The 20,577-nt window shown below is 39.3% G+C and overlaps 1 protein-coding gene and 1 long non-coding RNA gene across 4 annotated transcripts in view; both read left to right on the forward strand.

Annotated features, from left to right (window-relative positions):
- Nucleotides 1-878: 878 nt before the first annotated feature.
- LOC124867126 (solute carrier family 2, facilitated glucose transporter member 1-like) overlaps nt 879-20,577 on the forward strand; it is a 68,342-nt gene continuing 48,643 nt past the window's right edge. For 2 of the 3 annotated variants that reach the window (XM_047363435.1, XM_047363599.1), the window contains exons 1-4: nt 879-1,056; nt 8,338-8,430; nt 14,315-14,475; nt 14,567-14,807. In XM_047363435.1, the coding sequence (XP_047219391.1) occupies nt 1,039-1,056; nt 8,338-8,430; nt 14,315-14,475; nt 14,567-14,807 (513 nt within the window). In that variant the 5' untranslated portion in view covers nt 879-1,038. The remainder of the gene's footprint in view (nt 1,057-8,337; nt 8,431-14,314; nt 14,476-14,566; nt 14,808-20,577) is intronic. The other variant, XM_047363515.1, reaches the window with a different exon arrangement.
- Nucleotides 16,377-17,581, forward strand: LOC124867299. Its single transcript, XR_007038013.1, has 3 exons — nt 16,377-16,510; nt 17,292-17,385; nt 17,524-17,581. It is a non-coding gene; the product is annotated as an uncharacterized LOC124867299 (long non-coding RNA).

The following is a 20,577-nucleotide window of genomic DNA, read 5'->3' on the forward strand; positions in this document are numbered from 1 at the left end:
CTGGAGTTGGTTGGTTTTATTTACAAAAAGAAATATACAAAACTGTGTAAATATTTTAAGTCACTCCCTCATTGTCTTACTTTTGCCTTTTAAGCAGCCAGACTTTTCTGTTATCATTTAAGTGATATTGATTGATGGTTCTCCACTTTAAACTTTATTTCCTTTATCACTCAGTTCTGTTTAGAACCTGACAATTTTTATAAGTTCACTTTGCTTTCACAGTCAAAATGTTAAAGCCAAATATTAAACAATTTTATAGGAGGACAGGGATCATAATTCACCGCTACAGGAGATCCTTCCTGCCCACAGCCATCAGCACCTACAACAGCTCTTTGAAAAAACCTGCAGAATATGAGCTACAACAACATTTAATTTCCCTTTGGGATTAATAAAGTATTTTTGAATTGAATTGAATTTAATAAAATTATTTAGATTAAGATAGATTTTACACCCTTTACATGAAGTAAATTGACTTAGCAGACAAATAAATCTACAGAAAATGCTCCGTTGCTGGACTAAAAACGTGATGAAAAGCTGCAAAATCCACATAAAATGAAATATGAATAAACACTTTAGACAGGATGGAAAACTATTGATCAAGACCACTTTACAAGAATAGAAAAAAATCTGTCTGGTTAAAAAAAATTAGATGAAGTTTTATAAAGGACTTTTCTAAAAGGAAAAATAATGTTTTTTTAAATAGGTCCTTATGTGCTCTCTGCTCTCATTAAGTTATCTCTTTAGGATTATCGATCTGCTAAAGCTGCTATTAGCACTGATAAACGTGTTAGTTTTGCGGTGAGCCCCTCTTGACCAATCAGCGAGTGAAGATCAACTTAGCGGTGACATCAGTAATCTTCTTACTTCTGCGGGTGAATGGAGGAGGAAACTGAACTCTTGTTTACATTGACTTCGGACTGAATAAAAGAGCAAAGCACATTTTGTTTGAAAGCAGATTAGTTTGAGTGGACGGATTAACGACTATTGTTCTCCTTTTCATATTCTGGAGGTCAAGAACAGTGGACCGTTTGAGGCGACATGGAGTGCAGCGGGAAGGTAACTGCCACCCCCCATCTGAGGATATCCTTCTGTGCCAGCAGCCAGTTCAGGCAGCATAAAGTCTGTCCTATTTTATAGCTAAAATATATAATGTTAATTTAAAGAGTTAATTTGTTCATTTTTTTATTGAAATGTTTTCTGGCAGTTATATGTTTTTCTGCTTCAGTCAGCATAAAGTGGTCAGAAGAAAAAGAGAAATTGGGCCTGACATCCCATAAAAAAAACAAACACACCCACAAACTTGAGTGCTTACTCATTATTAAATGACGTATTATGTAACATTAAGAAAACTTTTAAATGTGAATAAAATGTTGATATGATTATATTAGATCTAGATGGATAAATGACTCAACCTTTAATTGCTGTAAAATAATTCAGTTTAGTTTTGACCAGTAAAAATAAGGCGCTTTACTTGCTTCTTTCAACATAAAGTGGTTCCAATGCCATTAATGAATTGTTAAAAAGGAATTCAAACACATTGAGGGTTTGTATATACTTCACACTTTCCTTTAAAGAATCTGTTCAGTGTATAATTATTCAGTTGAGATATGACCTCTTCATGTAACACTTTGAACTGGAGATTGTCAAATGAAGTCAAGACACTTTAACATTAAAATAGCCCTTTACTTTTATCTGCATCGTAAACCACATGAGGGACAGCAATGCTTTCTCATTGTGTGCACACCATATGGCCTACTTAAACTGTCCATGGAAATATAATTCAATTTTCAATTCAGTTAAATTCAGTTTATTTAAATAGCGTTAATTCACAACACATGTTGTCTCAAGGCACTTCATAAAGTCAGGTACATACATTCCAATTAATCCTAACCATTGAACAGTGCAGTCAGATTCAGTTATTTATTCAAATTGGATACAAAGTTTTTCTATCTAAGGAAACCCAGCAGATTGCATCGAGTCAGAGACTTGTAGCAGTCACTCCTCCTGGATGAGCATGTAGAGACAGTGGACAGTCACTGGCGTTGACTTTGCAGCAATCCCTCATACTGAGCATGCATGTAGCGACAGTGGAGAGGAAAAACTCCCTTTTAACAGGAAGAAACCTCCAGCAGAACCAGGCTGAGTGTGAGCGGCCACCTGCCACGACCGACTGGGGGTTTGAGAGAAAAGAGCAGAGACACAAAGAGAACCCAGAAGCACTGATCCAGGAGTACTTTCTATGGGAAGGAAAAGTAAATGTTAATGAATGTAGCTCCTTTAGTCGTTTCATCTAGAAAGAAAGAACAGATAAACTCTGAGCCAGTTTTCAAGATTAGAGTCTGAAAGAGAGCACATGTAATTAGTTACAGTAAAAGCTCCCTCAGTAGCTATGTCTTGGAGAGAGATGGGGTTAAACACTGAAAGACAGGGCCAAGTGGATCATCAGTAGAGGGTGAGCATTAAGTTGTTGACAGCAGAAGCTTGGACGATGACGCCCTCCAGGAAAGTGTCACAGGTAGACACAGTCAGGCCAGGTGTAGCTTCTAGGGAGAGAAAAGAGAGAGAACATAAAGTTAAAGGCTGAAATAACAGTAAATAATGCAAAATTGGAGAGTAGTGTGAGAATGTAGTGAAGAGAGTGAAAGTGGTCGTTATGTCCTCCAGCAGCCTAAGCCTATAGCAGCATAACTACAGAGATAGCTCAGGATAACCTAAGCCACTCTAACTATTAGCTTTATCAAAAAGGAAAGTTTTAAGCCTAGCCTTAAAAGTAGACAGGGTGTCTGCCTCACGGACTAAAACTGGGAGCTGGTTCCACAGGAGAGGAGCCTGATAACGAAAGTATTTGCCTCACGTTCTACTTCTAGAGACTTTAGGAACCACCAGTAAACCTGCAGTCTGAGAACAAAGTGCTCTGTTAGGAACATATGGAACAATCAGATCTCTGATGTATGATGGAGCTAGATCATTAAGGGCTTTATATATGAGGAGGAGAATTTAAATTCTATTCTGAAATTCACTCACTTAAAACTGTGCACTTATATTTATATTATATTGTAGATATGTTTGTACTGTTTAATTTGTACTGTATTGCACCGACTACGCCAAAACAAATTCCTTGTATGTCCAAAAACGTACTTGGCAATAAAGCTTTTCTGATTCTGATTCTGATTCTGATTCTGAAATTAACAGGGAGCCAATGAAGGGAAGCTAAAATAGGAGAAATATGATCTCTCTTTTTAATTTTCATCTGAACTCTTGCTGCAGCATTTTGAATCAGCTGAAGGCTTTTTTAACTGCATTTCGTGGACATCCTGATTGTAAAGAATTACAATAGTCCAACCTTGAAGTAACAAATGCATGGACTAGTTTTTCAGCATCACTCCTGGACAGGATATTTCTAATTTTGACAATGTTCTGGAGATGAAAGAAGGCAATCCTAGAAACCTGTTTAATATGGGATTTAAATGACATGCCATGGTCAAAAATAACACCAAGATTTTTTACTTTATTATCAGAGGTCAATTTAATGCCATCCAGGTTAAGTGATTGACTAAGCAGTTTATTTTTCAAAGACTCCGGTCCAAAGGCAACAACGTTTGTCTTGTCTGAATTTAGAAGCAGAAAATTTAAAGCCATCCAAGTTTTTGTCTTCAAGACATGCTTGTAGTCTATCTAGTTGGTTGGGCTCATCAGGATTTATGGATAAGTAAAGCCTAGTATCATCTGCGTAACAGTGAAAATACTGAACCCTGTGGTACTCCACAATTAACCCTGGAGTTTTAAGATGATTTATCATATACATGAACAAACTGGAATCTGTCAGACAAATAAGACTTAAACCAGCCTAGTGCTGTTCCCCTGATCCCTACAGCATATTCCAGCCTTTCTAAGAGAATATTATGATCGACTGTATCAAACGCAACACTGAGATCTAACAGAACAAGTACAGACACAGGTCCATTATCTGAGGCCATAAGAATATCATTAATGGTCATTGCTGTGTAAATCCTCACACATTTGATTAGCAACTATTTTCTCAAGAATTGAACGGAAGATTGGATATAGGTCTGTAATTTTTCAAGTCATCTCGATCAAGCGAAGGTTTCTTAAGTAAAGGTTTAATTACAGCTACCTTAAAAGCCTGTGGTACATATCTAAGGAACTAAGGATAGGTTAATAATACCTAAAATGAGGCTGGTAATCAGAGGGAACACTTCCTTAAATACTTTGGTTGGGATTGGTTCTAACATACAAGTTGAAGGTTTAGATGAAGCTTATATTTCTGATAACTCAGGAAGCTCCAAAGGATCAAAACAGTCCAAACACAATTCAGGTTCTACAGTTACTTCCAATGTTGTCTCACTTGCTAAGGATGAAGTAAACATCTTTGGAAGTGTGTCAAAGATTTTATTTTTAATAGAATCAATTTTATTTAAGAAGAATCCCACAAAGCCATGACTGCTGAGAGTTAAGGGAATGGATGGCTCAACAGAGCTATGACTGTGTAAGTTTAGCAACTGTACTAAAGAGAAACCTAGGATTATTCCTGTTCTCTTCTATTATTGATGAGAAATAAACTGTTCTGGCTTGGCAAAGTGTCTTTTTATGCAACAGTAAGCTATTTTTCCAGATTAAGTAGGAATCCTCTAGGTGCGTACAGCGCCATTTTCTCTCCAATTTTCTTACATTGTGCTTTAAAGTACGCAGCTCTGAATTAAACCAGGGAACCAGCCTCCTATAAATAATTACCTTCTTTTTCAAGGGGGCTGCATTGTCTAATGCACCACACAATGATTAAGTAACACTATGAACAAGAGAATCAATTTGTGAAGGAGAAGAAACAAAATTATTGCCCTTCATTGTGTTTTTCTGTGATAATGAGGAAATTAAAAGTGGAACAGATTCTTTAAAGGTTGTTACAGCATTGTCTGATAATGATCTACTATAATGAAATTTTCCTTCAAGTGTGGACTACTCGGTTAAATTAAACTCATAGGTTATTAAAAAATGGTCAGACAGGACAGGGTTATGAGAAAATATTGTTATTTCTTTACACTCAATGCCATATGTCAGCGCAAGGTCCAGAGAATGAAGACAAATGTTAATGTTTTGAGCAAAGCCAATTGAGTCTAAGATAGCATTAAACGCTATATTTAAGCTATCACTTTCAGTGTCAACATGAATGTTAATATCCCCCACTATAATAACCTTATCTGTATTTAACACTAAATCAGATAAAAGGTCTGAAAACTGATCTAAAAATTGAGAGTAAGGGCCTGGTGGACGGTACAAAATGACAAACAGAAGTTGTTTTAGTGCTTTGCAATTTGGATGAGGAAAACTAAGGATTAAATATTCAAAAGAGTTGTAGCTATTAATTGGTCTGGGACTAATCAATAAATCGGACTGAAAGATGGTTGTTGCTATTCCTCCTCCTCGCCCAGTATTTCGAGGTATGTGAAAATTTAAATAATTAGTATTAGTTGACTCATTTATGGTTACATAGTCCTCTTGCTGTATCTGATTGTCACAAATCAAGTCACTAACTAGCAAAGTCTTTGAAGAGAGAAATCTTATGTTCAGTAAGCCACATTCAATTGTTTTATTTTTCTTTTTGTCTGAGTTGTGTTTATTTTTATGAGATTTTCCTGATTTCCTCCTTTTGGATTATTTTTGTATCTATTCAATTTTAATATTAATAGGGTAATGGGTGGGTAGCAGTACAGAAGCTGCAGAGAGGAGTGTTAAACTACGACCCTGCTTTCTGGTCTGAACCCTGGGTTGTCAGAGTTTTGGAGAACTAATAAATTCGGCCAGATTCCTAGAAAGAAGAGCAGCTCCATCCAAAGTGGGATGGATGCCGTCTCTCCGGATCAGACCAGGTTTTCCCCAAAATGTTCGCCAGTTATCAATGTAACCCACATCGTTTTCTGGACACCACCTAGACAGCCAGCTGTTGAATGACAGCATGCGGCTAAACATATCGTCACTGGTCAGATCAGGGAGGGGACCAGAGAAAATTACGGAGTGCGACATTATTTTGGCAAACTTACACACCGAAGCAACACTAACTTTGGTGGCCTCCGACTGGCGTAACTGGGTGTCATCCTTACGCTTATCCATAGCCAGCAGTTTCAGGTAGGATTTGATGTCACCCGTTCTGGCCCCTGGCAGACATTTGACTATGGTCGCTGATGTCTCTAGTGCCCAGTTCTGAGCTGCCAATTACCAGAGTTGGCTTCTCAGCGTGTGTGTCGCTGAGCAGGGAAAATCTGTTAGAAACGCAGACGGGTTGGTGGTGGCCTGTGGGCTGGAACCTAGGGCTTTAAATGTACCGTCACCCAGCCAGCCCGAGGCCCCGGCTGCGCGGGCTCTGCTGAAGGACTGCTACGGGGAGCTACCCTCGGTGGCTCCGCGCTGGCTATGGGGCCTTGGCTATCTGCTGGTTTTTCAACAGCACAGAGCCGGGCCTCCAATTCTGACACCCTCGCCTCCGAAGCTACAAACATGCTACATTTATTACACGTACCATTATCACTAAAGGAGGCAGAGGAATAACTGAACATCTGACACAGAGAGCAGGAAAGAGGAGGAGACTCAGAGAGAGAAACAGCAGAACGGGTAACCATGGTGGAGTTAAAGCTAATGCTAAGCTAGCGACCCCTTACCACTACTAGAAAAATCGTGTAAGACACGGAGTCCCCAAACGTTAAATGCAGCAACAGAAAGTATGTTTTTTAACGTGCTTATGTATTAGAACAAGTAAGAGATATCACAGTAGAGAGAAATCAGATCAAACGAGAGAGCCTTCACACACCAAACAATCCACCGAGTGCTACAGTGAAAACAGGAAGTGACAAATACACATTACCACGCCTTCTTACCCTAAGTAAGAAGTAAAGTAGTTTGTTAACAGTTTTAAGATTAACAGAACAAATTAAGACGAGTTTGATTTACGTCTTCATCTAGGCCTTAAAGGAATCTTTTGGGAGCATTTAAAAAGGATATTAATGAAACATTTCAGTTAAAATTGCGCTGTATAAATTCAAGCCATTTACTATTTAAGATGCAAGCATGTTGGGTGGTGGGGGGGGGGGGGGGGGGGGGGGAGTGCATTTGGCAAGGAAACATTGATAAAATATTTTAAAGGTAAATTAATGCAGCTGAAATGAACAGTTGTTGGCATATAAATTATACTAAAAAGGCACTTCAAGACTATGCCTTTGCAATTTTGTAACACTCTTTCATGACATGAAAGGGGAACCCGGCCCAAATAGTGACAAATGTCTACAATGGCTGACAACAAAGACGGTGGCGAAGAATCTGATGTTTCTTTAGATATCCCAACTTCCCCTCTGTCCCTCATCAGTTTTATAACTCTGATCCAGGCAGCTCTTATCTTCTTGGCTTCAGGAAAGTAGTACAAACTAAAGGTTGCTGTCATAGTATTGCTGCAACCAACAGCAATGCACCGTTTCACCATATTAATGATGTTATTACACAGCTTGGCTTCTACCTGAACAGTTTATCATTGACCGGGGAGTTTCCTTTCACATAATTTCCGGGTGACTTTGGACTTGTAAATTTTATGGTCATTGTCTAGGCCGATTGTGTTGAAGGTTGAGCTGAAGTCCAAAAAACAGAATCCTGGTGTATGTCTCTGGGTGGTCAAAATGTTGCAGTAGAAGTGTAATCCCAGGTTGACTGCATCAACTGCTGACCTGTTTGCCTGGTAAGCAACGTGCAGGAGGTCTAGCGGTGAGTGTTTGATGTCCTTCAGACTCTTCAACAAGATTTTATGACCACAGACGTCAAGACGAGAGGCCTGTAGCCATTTTATTCTGTGATGTTGTGTTTTTTGGGAACCGAAACCTTTGTGGGACAGATCCTTTGAAGCAGGAGGAAACCTCAAACAACTCCTGAGACTTACTGAAGATCTGACTGAACATGGGGTCAGTTGGTCGGCACAGGCTCTCAGGCAGATGGGAGAAACATCTTGAGGTCCTTTAGCTTTCCTGGTTTACTGATACCAAAAGAGCCTATTTACATTTTCCTCTGAGATCTTTAGTGCAGACAGGATGTTGAAGGAGGAGAGGGCAGGGAGTTACAGAGTTGTTGATTGGTGTGTGGATGAAAGGTGCAAATCATCACACAGCTCCTGCAGTTAGTAAGGTTGTGCAGACTCCACCACCCCAAGATTTTTAATAGCCCCATGTCCGACCCCCACCAGTCACCCCCCACCACCCCTTCTCCCATGAAATATTTCTCAGGGCAACAATGGTCTCTATCTTTTTGTAAGTATTTTCTAACTTTATATTTCTTTACCTGAAACAGGTGACGCCCAAGCTGATGTTGGCTGTGGGTACAGCTGTGATTGGCTCCCTGCAGTTTGGTTATAACACGGGAGTTATCAACGCACCTCAGAATGTGAGCAATTCTTTGTGACGAAGAAGGCTGTGCTCTTTATATAGATAGACAGACAGACAGACAGACAGACAGACAGACAGACAGACAGACAGACAGACAGACAGACAGACAGACAGACAGACAGACAGACAGACAGACAGACAGATAGATAGATAGATAGATAGATAGATAGATAGATAGATAGATAGATAGATAGATAGATAGATAGATAGATAGATAGATAGATAGATAGATAGATAGATAGATAGATAGATAGATAGATAGATAGATAGATAGATAGATAGATAGATAGATAGATAGATAGATAGATAGATAGATAGATAGATAGATAGATAGATAGATAGATAGATAGATAGATAGATAGATAGATAGATAGATAGATAGATAGATAGATAGATAGATAGATAGATAGATAGATAGATAGATAGATAGATAGATAGATAGATAGATAGATAGATAGATAGATAGATAGATAGATAGATAGATAGATAGATAGATAGATAGATAGATAGATAGATAGATAGATAGATAGATAGATAGATAGATAGATAGATAGATAGATAGATAGATAGATAGAGTTAGTGTTGGTTTTTCAAAACAAAGTAAATTTTAGGGTATATATATATATATATATATATATATATATATATATATATATATATATATACTCACTGGCCACTTTATTAGGTGCTCTATTGGATAAGATCTGATGACTGTGGAGGCCATTTGAGTACAGTGAACTCATTGTCACGTTCAAGAAACCAGTCTGAGATGATTTGTGCTTTATGACATGGCACGTTATCCTACTGGAAGTAACCATCAGAAGATGGGTACATTATAGTCATAAAAGGATTGACATGGTCAGCAACAATACTCAGGTAGGTTGTGTTGTGACTATGATTCTGAAAATATTATTTAATATTTAATATTAATATTTTAATATTTTATCAAATAATATTTCGGTCTGTTAAGGGTTATCCTGTGAATACCAGGCCAGTAAGGCAGTGGTATCAGGACAAAATAGAAAGGTGTGAGCCAAGCTCTGACATTATTGAACAGCCAAACTCTTCACACACATGGAAGAATTTATTAACAAAAATAAGTCAACTCAAAGTCAAACATATTTCAATCAACAAACTCTTTACTATGCTAAAACAATCCAACTAAAGTACCAAGCAGAAGGAGAAATGGGCCTAAGTATGCAAACATGTCCCTACCTGTTAGCAGTGAAAGGTAACAAAAGAAGCTCATAGCTTAGCACCAGAATCAAACACACACCTTTAAAATACCATCAATAAAAGGGTTACAATGCATAAGCGCAGATATGATCAATCTTCTATGTTTAAATCACCCTTCAAGTAAAGTTTTTCTTAACTTTAAAAACACACAAACACAGAACACAAAGCTGAGTACGTGTGCTACAGATAGCCTGCTAGCTCCAAGATAGCAGAGTTCAACACAAACAAAACCAAACTTCATAAAATGAAAAACGTTTAGATCATTTCATCCTAAATATCTCTCTATTACTCTGCCCAAACACCTAACCTCGTATGAACCATGCTGAGGAGTTGTCCGGGCGACGACGAAGTTTGAAGAAAGCTCTGTGAACAAAGGGTTAGCTTCCAGCTAACCTCTGTAGCTATTGATGGAAGACAGCTCGTGCTGTTCGCCAACCAACTGCACATTACCGTAACCACAGTGATCCAGGGCCATTTTCCTTCCTTCAGACTCAGCTTATAGAGAGAGTGTCTCTACTGGGGACTTCTCTGGAACACAGTTTGCTTCTGCAGGCCTCAGAGAGAGAAAGTCAAGCCAGGCTTGTACCTTAATTATTACCCCCTTTCTTGAATGAATACCGGATACACAGACAGTAATTCATTATTTCTGTACTTAACTTAGTGCATATGATCGATTATCTTATGACACCCTTGGATCCAGTTTGAAGAGTTTATGTCTGCTTGCCAGCAAAGAGACATTAGCACGCTGCCTCCCTTATCCTGGTCCCGCAGTGGAGAAGTGGAAGAGAAAGGACCATTGGAAAGGTGGGGGGTTTATACGGGCAGTGGCATCATGGGAAGTCCGCTGCTACCCCCCTTTCCCCTGCTGGAAGTCGGTTAAATGCAATTTATTTTGAAAGTTCCAGAAAAGTTTGTACCGGAGTTTTCATGTTGAAATCCATGGCTGTAGTCCCAACAGCTGTGGCGTTGACATAATGTTCAATTGGTAGGGGCACAAAGTGTCCCAAGAAAATATCCCCCCACACCATTACACCACCACCAGCAGGCTGAACTGTTGATACAAGGCAGGATGGATCCGTGCTTTCATGTTGTTGATGCCAAATTCTGACCCTACTATCTGAATGTCGCAGCAGAAATCGAGACTTATCAGACCAGGCAACGTTTTTCCAATCAGAGCAGTCAAAACAGAAAGCGCACAAATTTCCAGGAATTCTTTTTTACCCGGGACGGAGGAAAATGGGGTTATGCTTTCAGTAGGTCTTTCGGAATTTGTCTTTGGACTGCTTTTGTACTCCTCCCTTGTTAAACCTCATCAGGTGAAAGGATTCTAAACATAGAGACTGACCCAACTGGTCCTTCAACCGTCACATTACAATAAAGATTCTTTATTTTCAAAATATGCCTGTTTGTAAAAAAGATTTTGAAATTATATTAAAAGTTACATTAATATAAATTACATTAAAAGTTTTCATCATTATTTGTTTTCCTAATAGTCTTTGCAGTAGTAGTTCATCTCACCCTCTTTTCCAAAAACAAAATTGTTTGTCCATTGACAAAACTTCACTGCTCTAGTAAAAGGGAAATTTGTGGCTTACAGTGGGGAGAGCAAGTATTTGATACATTCCGGTTTTGCAGGTTTTCTAACTTGCAAAGCATGCAGAAGTCTTTCATTTTTATCATACGTACTGTGAGTGATGGAATCTATAAAAGAAAAATCCAGAAAATCACATTGTGTGATTTTAAGTAATTAATTTACAGTCTATTACATGACATGAGTATTTAAAATCAGAAAAACCAAACTTAATATATGGTGCAGAAACCTTTGTTTGTAATTACATTTTATTATCTTCAGACTTCTTGTAGTTCTTGATGAGGTTTGCACACACTGCTGCAGGGATTTTGGACTACTCCATACAGAGCTTCTCGGCGGGCTGGAGGGTGGGGTGGAGGGGTTGTTTTCAAGTAATTAATTTGCATTTTATTGCATGACCTTAGTAATTGATACATCAGGAACTGGTAAGAATTTCTGCTCTTACAGGCCTGTTAGTTCTTCTTTAAGAAGCCCTCCTGTTCTCCACTCATTACCTGTATTAACCTGTTTTAACTCGTTATCTGTATAAAAGACACCTGTCCACACATTCAATCAAACAAACTCCAACCTCTCCACAATGGCCAAGACCAGAAATATGTGTAAGGGGATCAGGGATAAAATAGTAGACCTGCACAAGACTGGGATGGGCTATAGGAAAATAGCCAAGCAGCTTGGTGGCAACGAAGCAACAAGGCGCAATCATAAGAAAATGGAAGAAGTTCAAGATGACGGTCAATCTCACTCTCACTCAGTCTGGGCTCCATGCAAGATCTCACCTCATGGGGCATCAATGATCATGAGGAAGGTGAGGGATCAGCCCAGAACAACACAACAGGACCGGGTCAATGACCTGAAGAGAGCTGAGACCACAGTCTCAAAGAAGACTATTAGTAACACACTATGCCACCATGGATTGAAATTCTGCAGCGCACGCAAGATCCTGCTGCTCAAGCCAGCACTTGTCCAGGTCAGTCTGAAGCCTGTCAATGACCATCTGGATGATCCAGAGGAGGAATGGGAGATGGTCATGTGGTCTGATGAGACAAAAATAGAGCTTTTTGGTCTAAACTCCACTCACCGTTTCTGGAGGAAGAAGAAGGATGAGTACATCCCCAAGAACACAATCCGTACCGTGAAGCATGGAGGTGGAAACATCATTCTTTGGAGATGCTTTTCCACAAAGGGGAGGATCAACGGGGCCATGTATCAGGAGATCTTAGCCAATAAAGCTAACTCCGACTGCACTGTTCAATTGTTAGGATTAATTGGAATGTATGTACCTGACTGCTGTGAAGTGCCTTAAGACAACATGTGTTGTGAATTGGCACTATATAAATAAAACTGAATTGAAAACTGAATTGAATAACCTCCTTCCCTCAGTAAGGGCACTGAAGATGGGTCGTGGCTGGGTCTTCCATCATAACAACGATCCGAAGCACACAGCCAAGGCAACTAAGGAGTGGCTCCATAACAAGCATCTCAAGGTCCTGGAGTGGGCTAGCCAGTCTCCAGACCTGAACCCAATCAAAAATCTTTGGAGGGAGCTGAAAGTTTGTTTTGCCCAGCGACAGCCCCGAAACCTAAAGGATCTGGAGAAGATCTGTTTGGAGGAGTGGTCCAAAATCCCTGCTGCAGTCCTCCTTGTCAAGAACTACAGGAAACATCTGATACCTGTAATTACAAACAAAGGTTTCTGTACCAAATATTACGTTTTGTTTTTCTGATGTTTCAAATACTTCTGTCATGCAAAAAATGCAAATTAATTACTTCACCAGAAAAAAAGAAAAATCCAAATTATTATTTATAACCTTTTTATTTATTAAATTGTGGCAATAATGACCTTCCATTCCTTACAAAAAAAAAGGTTGCAAATTATTATTTATTGGCTGCACGGTGGCACAGTTGGTATCACTGTTGCCTTGTAGCAAGAAGGTCCTGGGTTCGATTCCGACCGGGGGTCTTTCTGCATGGAGTTTGCATGTTCTCCTCGTGCATGCATGGGTTCTCACCGGGTACTCCGGCTTCCTCCCACAGTCCAAAGACATGCCTGTTAGGTTAATTGGTCACTCTAAATTGCCCTTAGGTGTGTGAATGAGTGTGTGCGTGGTTGTTTGTGTGTTGCCCTGCGATGGACTGGCGACTTGTCCAGGGTGTACCCTGCCTCTCGCCCATAGATTGCTGGAGATAGGCACCAGCTCCCCCGTGACCCACTATGGAATAAGTGGTAGAAAATGACTGACTGACTTATTATTTATACATATACATAATTTTCAATAAAACTCAAGATACATGTGCCAAATAAATACAGTATGTTTATATCAATCTTAAGCAAATAATGCAAATCATAGTCTTTTATTTTAATATTTGTGCAGTACACCATGATTGTTTTTTAACTCTCGGCCATACATCTCTAAATTACTCAGCAGGGCTAAAACTACTATAGAATTGATGACTGGTCAGCCACTGAGTCATACAGGTTAACCAGTCAGATGTGTAGGTTTATTTAATGAGACACAGTAGTAGTTTAAATTATTTTATAATGTATTGTAGCACAAGAAGTAAACATATAATTACCTAATTAAGTAATATATTGAGGTCTTTAAAATATGCACCTGAATTTAATAATGTTTTTGAAATGTCTATACCAATTTTGGATTTGTGTCACAGCCTTCTACGTTGGTAATAACATCTAGAACCTGTTTCAAGGAAGAAGACTCCTCCATAAAATATATGGAGGGGTAAGAAGGAAAACAGAGACAGAATGCACTATAAGCCATGTCTTTAAATGGTAAATATTCAATCATTTTCAACAGGTTACAGAATGCTGTTGGTCGGGGCCCAGATTATCTTGGGCCAGGCAATACTTTCAACTGGCCTGGCCTCAGGTGTCAGGGAAACACAAAAGTTTTTGGAAAGGCACAGTAGCATCAAAATGATAGGAGAGAAATGTCTAATCTGTGAAATCTGAACAGCAGTGGTAAACTGATCAATAGGGTCAAGAACTAGATCTGAGGGTTTGGTCTGACTGTTTTTCATTGTGCTGTTTGTCTTTAAGATCATTGAGAGCTTCTACAATGAGACATGGATCAACAGGTTTTCAGAACCTATTTCTCGGAGCACTTTAACAACTCTTTGGTCTTTTTCTGTGTCCATCTTCTCTGTGGGAGGAATGTTTGGCTCCTTCTCTGTCAGCCTTTTTGTCAATCGCTTTGGCAGGTAAGACGTCATTTATAGAAATGAGAATTTTGACTTAACTAAAGAACAGAAGAAAATATTCTTGATGGTAAAATTAATCTGATCTTTAAAGGAGGAACTCCATGCTTATGGCCAATGTATTAGCTATCCTTGCTGCTGTCTTTATGGGCTTCTGCAAACTGGCAACTTCCTTCGAGATGCTCATCATTGGACGCTTTGTTGTGGGTTTGTACTCTGGTCTCTCTACGGGCTTTGTACCCATGTATGTTGAGGAAATCTCTCCTACATCTCTTCGTGGAGCATTGGGCACTGTGCATCAGCTCGGAGTCGTGATTGGAATCCTCATGGCCCAGGTGAGAACCTTAAACCATCATTGCCCTCCTTTTCCTTCCTCCTTAAGCATCAGGTATATCTTTGCATGTCAAATGTTTCACGAGACTTTGTATTTCAAGAAAGTCCCTTTTGATTTTTATATTATTGCTTGGGGTACTCAGCATTTACTGCAGTTTCTATTTTAAAATGAATTTTGCTGCAGATTCTCTACAGATTCTGTCTGTATTAATCAACTGGCGGCAGAAGAAGAATCTATACATGCGGTACCTTTCTAATAGACAACAAAGTTTGACCCTACAGCTTGTGAACATTTATTGTTTTAGAAGTGTCAGTAGCACTTTGCAAAATTATTCCTTCTGTTTATACTCAACCACTTATATGCCCGTAGAAACAAATGTGGTTTCACACTACCCTACAGCTCTTTTTGCTTAGCAAGTTCCACTAGTGCTGTGCATGGAACATTCCAAAAATTGTAATGTGACTGATTGAAATGACAGGATACACCAATGGTGTTTACGCATCTGCTGCTTCAGAAGCTATAGGTTGGAATTAACTCAGTGTAGCATGTAAATGCTAAAGTCAATGACTGATATGTCCAATGGCCCTAATCACTTTTACACCCACTGGTTTAACTGGAATTAGCTTAGGAGAGCTTAAGCTGCAGATCACGCCCAGGAATAACCTTTTTTAAAAAGAGCAATATTTAAGCTTAATTGATGTGGAAGGTACATGTTTTTAGACCGGGTCTTTTTGATATTTGGTGAGCAGTTAAAAAATGGTAAAGACTATAGGGTTGGGGGGGGGGAGTTCAAGTGGAGGAAAGGGTTGTGACAATTCTATGTCTAAAAGCAAATAAAATTAGAAGCTTCTATACTGTCAAAGAGATTGTAGTGGGGTGGTTTAGGGGTGTATTCTTTTCCTAAAATTGTATTATTTTAAAATTCCACTTAAAAATGTATAACGTAGTAAGCGTCAAATCTTTGTTTTTGCAGTGACTGAGAATGAGGATCTGTTTTTTGTGTGAAGCAGCAAAGCTATCTAAGGAGAGAAAATTAATTACAAGATGGTAATGGGTCCTAGAATTGTAAGTTTAAACTAGGCAAATCTAATAAAACAGCAACAAATTATGTTAGTTAACACTACACTTGCCAGTACAGATACAAATCACTTCATATTACTTTCTCTTCTGGGCTGCCTTTCTATGAGAACCCCACATTGAGGGGGTATTCAATGGAACATTACCCAAACCTTGTAGAGTCTATGGAGGACCGATCCTGACAAAATAAAAAAAAAAGCAGAAATATATATATTTTCTTTTTCCTTTTCCTTAAACATGCGTTTTCATCAAGAAATGTATATATTTTCTTTTTCCTTTTCCTTAAACATACGTTTTCATCAAGAAATTTATATATTTTCTTTTTCCTTTTCCTTACACATGCCTTTGTTCTTTTTAAATTTCCTTTTCTCTCTTTTTCCTTTACTGTATATGCATTTCTCCTTCATTATGCAAATGAGGAGGGCTGCCTTCTTCTCTCCAGCTCCTCTACTATTGGTCAATAAACAGGAAGGAGGAGGATCCATGTGCAGGCCGAGGGTGTGTCCCAATTCAGGGGCTGGATCCTTCCAAGTCCGTACTTGTGGGCCGATTACGTCACAGCGCGGCACGGAAGGTCTTTCAAATGCGGCAGACAAATGTGTCCTTCTTTTGCCCGATTTGGTTGTTGTGAGTATCCTTCGCGATCCATCTTTTCATGATTCATTGCGGGTCGAAGCAGTTTGGTCAAACAGGGGCAGCCATGGCGGACCACAGTGGCAAAAGCTGTGAGTAAACTGTGAACAATTACACAATCTGTGACACAAATGAACTTTTACAATGTTTTTAGTGCAGGAATATAACTGTGTAGACGTGAAAAATCTGCTTGATTTATCAAGACATCGCTTAATTTCAAACGTGCTCCGACGTGTTCGGAGTTTTATGATCCAATAGTAACTGCCGGCTTGCCTCGCCGGACTATCGGCACTGAGCTCCCGCTGGCAGTCATCACAGTGAACGTTAAACACAAGTGATTTCTAACAGTTTGTGTTAGTATTATTTTAATGTATTGTGTCATTTGTTCATGTAAGTCAATTTGACATTACAGGTGATATTAAAGTTAACCTGAATAAATGGACAATTCTACGTAATCCTACCGTATCGCTGGAGAGTGTGATTGAGAATAAATAAGCTTTTAAATATTAATTTTTGATGAAGAAATGTGCTATGTTTTTAAAAGTATATTTATAATTCAGCTAGCATTATACTTCGTGATTCCAGGTACAGCTGAAGAGAAATACACTTTCAAATGCAAGCAAATCTCAGTAAAGAAGTGAAAAGTTTGAAAGAGCTTGGTTTAGGCATTTGCATAGAAAAATTTTAATATGTTCTGCCAATTAAGACAAATGTCAAATTAAAAAAGGCTTGTTTTACACTGATATTAATCAAGATGGGTTTTTTTGTTGTTTAGGGAAAAAGGAGCTGACGGGCCAGTTTGTTAAGCTCAGGGGTGAGAATGACCACCTTTTTACTGGAGCTAAAAACTCAGCCACCGTGGCTTGGAGGTAAAATAACAACATTCTTTGCAGTCAGTTTCTGTCCAGTTTCAAAAACTCCTATCTTTCTAACTTTCATAAATATCCATCCAGTGATTAACAAACTTCTTTTGGTTTTCCCTCTTTCCTTTTGCTTGTTGACGACAGTTCTGGAGAAGACGGGCCAACAGGGGAAGGTCACCCCCTTGCAGGACAAAAAAAAGTGGGACAATGTGAAAAGGAAATATAAAGTTTGTTCAGAACTTCTCATGTCACACACAAATAAAAAATATTTCTAAAAGTCTTATTGGTTTCTCTGTTTAGTCAACTCTTTTTTTTCTTCCTTCTAACTTTAGGATTGTAAGTATCCAGGGTCAGGAGAGGGAGTCAGTGAAAAGCCCACTGCAGCTACTTAGCCCTGGTTTGTCCTTATGGATGAGGTGTTGGGACAGAGGCCTTCCCCAACACCTCCTGTCCTAATTGCCTCCAGGGCCAAGCGGAGCGGTGGGCAACCAGATGGAGAAGGAAGACAGTGAGCCAGCAGGAAGGGGTCAGAAAAGAAAGAGGGACAGATATGAGGAGATGATGGAGTTGATCAGGGAGGACATGAGAGAACCAGAAGAGAGGAGGGCACAGAGAATGGACAGACTGTTTTCCAAAGAATGGCACCAAAATAAGGTGCTACATAAGAAATAAATAAAATAGTTTCTTAAAGTTTTAAGCTATTGTAATAAATTTCAAAATTGTTTTTGTCACCAATGTATTTTATTTCCATTTGACCTAACAATACATCAACTTCATTTAAATTTCTAAACACAAAGTTTATTTTGAAAATTAGAAATAGCATTTTAAACAGAATGTGGAAAAAAACATTCTAACAGATCAAGATTACAAGACACAAAAGGCTTAAAATAAAACTATGTACAAGTATTTACAATGGCGACAGCAGGAACAACCTAGTGACCGGTTCCTGGAACACCTCTTCAACAGAACAAAGAGGCAGATGTCTTTCTGAACAGAAGGTCTCTGGCGGTGGGCCTAAATCTCTCACAAGGTCAGAGATATGGATGGGATGAGACCTGTGGTTTGTCTTTCTGGATGGTGAGCGAAGCATCACACAGGTGGTCTGCAGATGTTTGTGATGCCTCTTTCATCCATCAAGTGTAAAGGGTTGGCTGGACCACATCACTAAGATATAATCAGGAATATGCAGAATTAGAAGATGGTGCTTACAAAGTATTACAATTAGTTATACCCCTCAAACATTAATCACATCTATAATATTATACTTGCCTGCAAACAGTAGTCATGTTCTGGTGGTGTGTATATACAGGTCCTTCTCAAAATATTAGCATATTGTGATAAAGTTCATTATTTTCCATAATGTAATGATCAAAATTTAACCTTCATATATTTTAGATTCATTGCACACTAACTGAAATATTTCAGGTCTTTTATTGTCTTAATACGGATGATTTTGGCATACAGCTCATGAAAACCCAAAATTCCTATCTCACAAAATTAGCATATTTCATCCGACCAATAAAAGAAAAGTGTTTTTAATACAAAAAACGTCAACCTTCAAATAATCATGTACAGTTATGCACTCAATACTTGGTCGGGAATCCTTTTGCAGAAATGACTGCTTCAGTGCGGCGTGGCATGGAGGCAATCAGCCTGTGGCACTGCTGAGGTCTTATGGAGGCCCAAGATGCTTCGATAGCGGCCTTTAGCTCATCCAGAGTGTTGGGTCTTGAGTCTCTCAACGTTCTCTTCACAATATCCCATAGATTCTCTATGGGGTTCAGGTCTGGAGAGTTGGCAGGCCAATTGAGCACAGTGATACCATGGTCAGTAAACCATTTACCAGTGGTTTTGGCACTGTGAGCAGGTGCCAGGTCGTGCTGAAAAATGAAATCTTCATCTCCATAAAGCTTTTCAGCAGATGGAAGCATGAAGTGCTCCAAAATCTCCTGATAGCTAGCTGCATTGACCCTGTCCTTGATAAAACACAGTGGACCAACACCAGCAGCTGACATGGCACCCCAGACCATCACTGACTGTGGGTACTTGACACTGGACTTCTGGCATTTTGGCATTTCCTTCTCCCCAGTCTTCCTCCAGACTCTGGCACCTTGATTTCCGAATGACATGCAAAATTTGCTTTCATCCGCAAAAAGTACTTTGGACCACTGAGCAACAGTCCAGGGCTGCTTCACTGTAGCCCAGGTCAGGCGCTTCTGCCGCTGTTTCTGGTTCAAAAGTGGCTTGACCTGGGGAATGCGGCACCTGTAGCCCATTTCCTGCACATGCCTGTGCACGGTGGCTCTGGATGTTTCTACTCCAGACTCAGTCCACTGCTTCCGAAGGTCCCCCAAGGTCTGGAATCGGCCCTTCTCCACAATCTTCCTCAGGGTCCGGTCACCTCTTCTCGTTGTGCAGCGTTTTCTGCTACACTTTTTCCTTCCCGCAGACTTCCCACTGAGGTGCCTTGATACAGCACTCTGGGAACAGCCTATTCGTTCAGAAATTTCTTTCTGTGTCTTACCCTCTTGCTTGAGGGTGTCAATAGTGGCCTTCTGGACAGCAGTCAGGTCGGCAGTCTTACCCATGATTGGGGTTTTGAGTGATGAACCAGGCTGGGAGTTTTAAAGGCCTCAGGAATCTTTTGCAAGTGTTTAGAGTTAACTCGTTGATTCAAATGATTAGGTTCATAGCTCGTTTAGAGACCCTTTTAATGATATGCTAATTTTGTGAGATAGGTATTTTGGGTTTTCATGAGCTGTATGCCAAAATAATCCATATTAAGACAATAAAAGACCTGAAATATTTCAGTTGGTGTGCAATGAATCTAAAATATATGAATGTTAAATTTTCATCATGACATTATGGAAAATAATGAACTTTATCACAATATGCTAATATTTTGAGAAGGACCTGTATATACAGGGGTTGGACAATGAAACTGAAACACCTGTCATTTTAGTGTTTTGAGGTTTCATGGCTAAATTGGACCAGCCTGGCAGCCAGTCTTCATTGATTGCACATTGCACCAGTAAGAGCAGAATGTGAAGGTTCAATTAGCAGGGTAAGAGCACAATTTTGTTCAAAATATTGAAATGCACACAACATTATGGGTGACATACCAGAGTTCAAAAGAGGACAAATTGTTGGTGCACGTCTTGCTGGCGCATCTGTGACCAAGACAGCAAGTATTTGTGA

This window comes from Girardinichthys multiradiatus, chromosome 1, assembly GCF_021462225.1.
Source record: "Girardinichthys multiradiatus isolate DD_20200921_A chromosome 1, DD_fGirMul_XY1, whole genome shotgun sequence".
In the NCBI taxonomy this organism is placed as follows: domain Eukaryota; kingdom Metazoa; phylum Chordata; class Actinopteri; order Cyprinodontiformes; family Goodeidae; genus Girardinichthys; species Girardinichthys multiradiatus.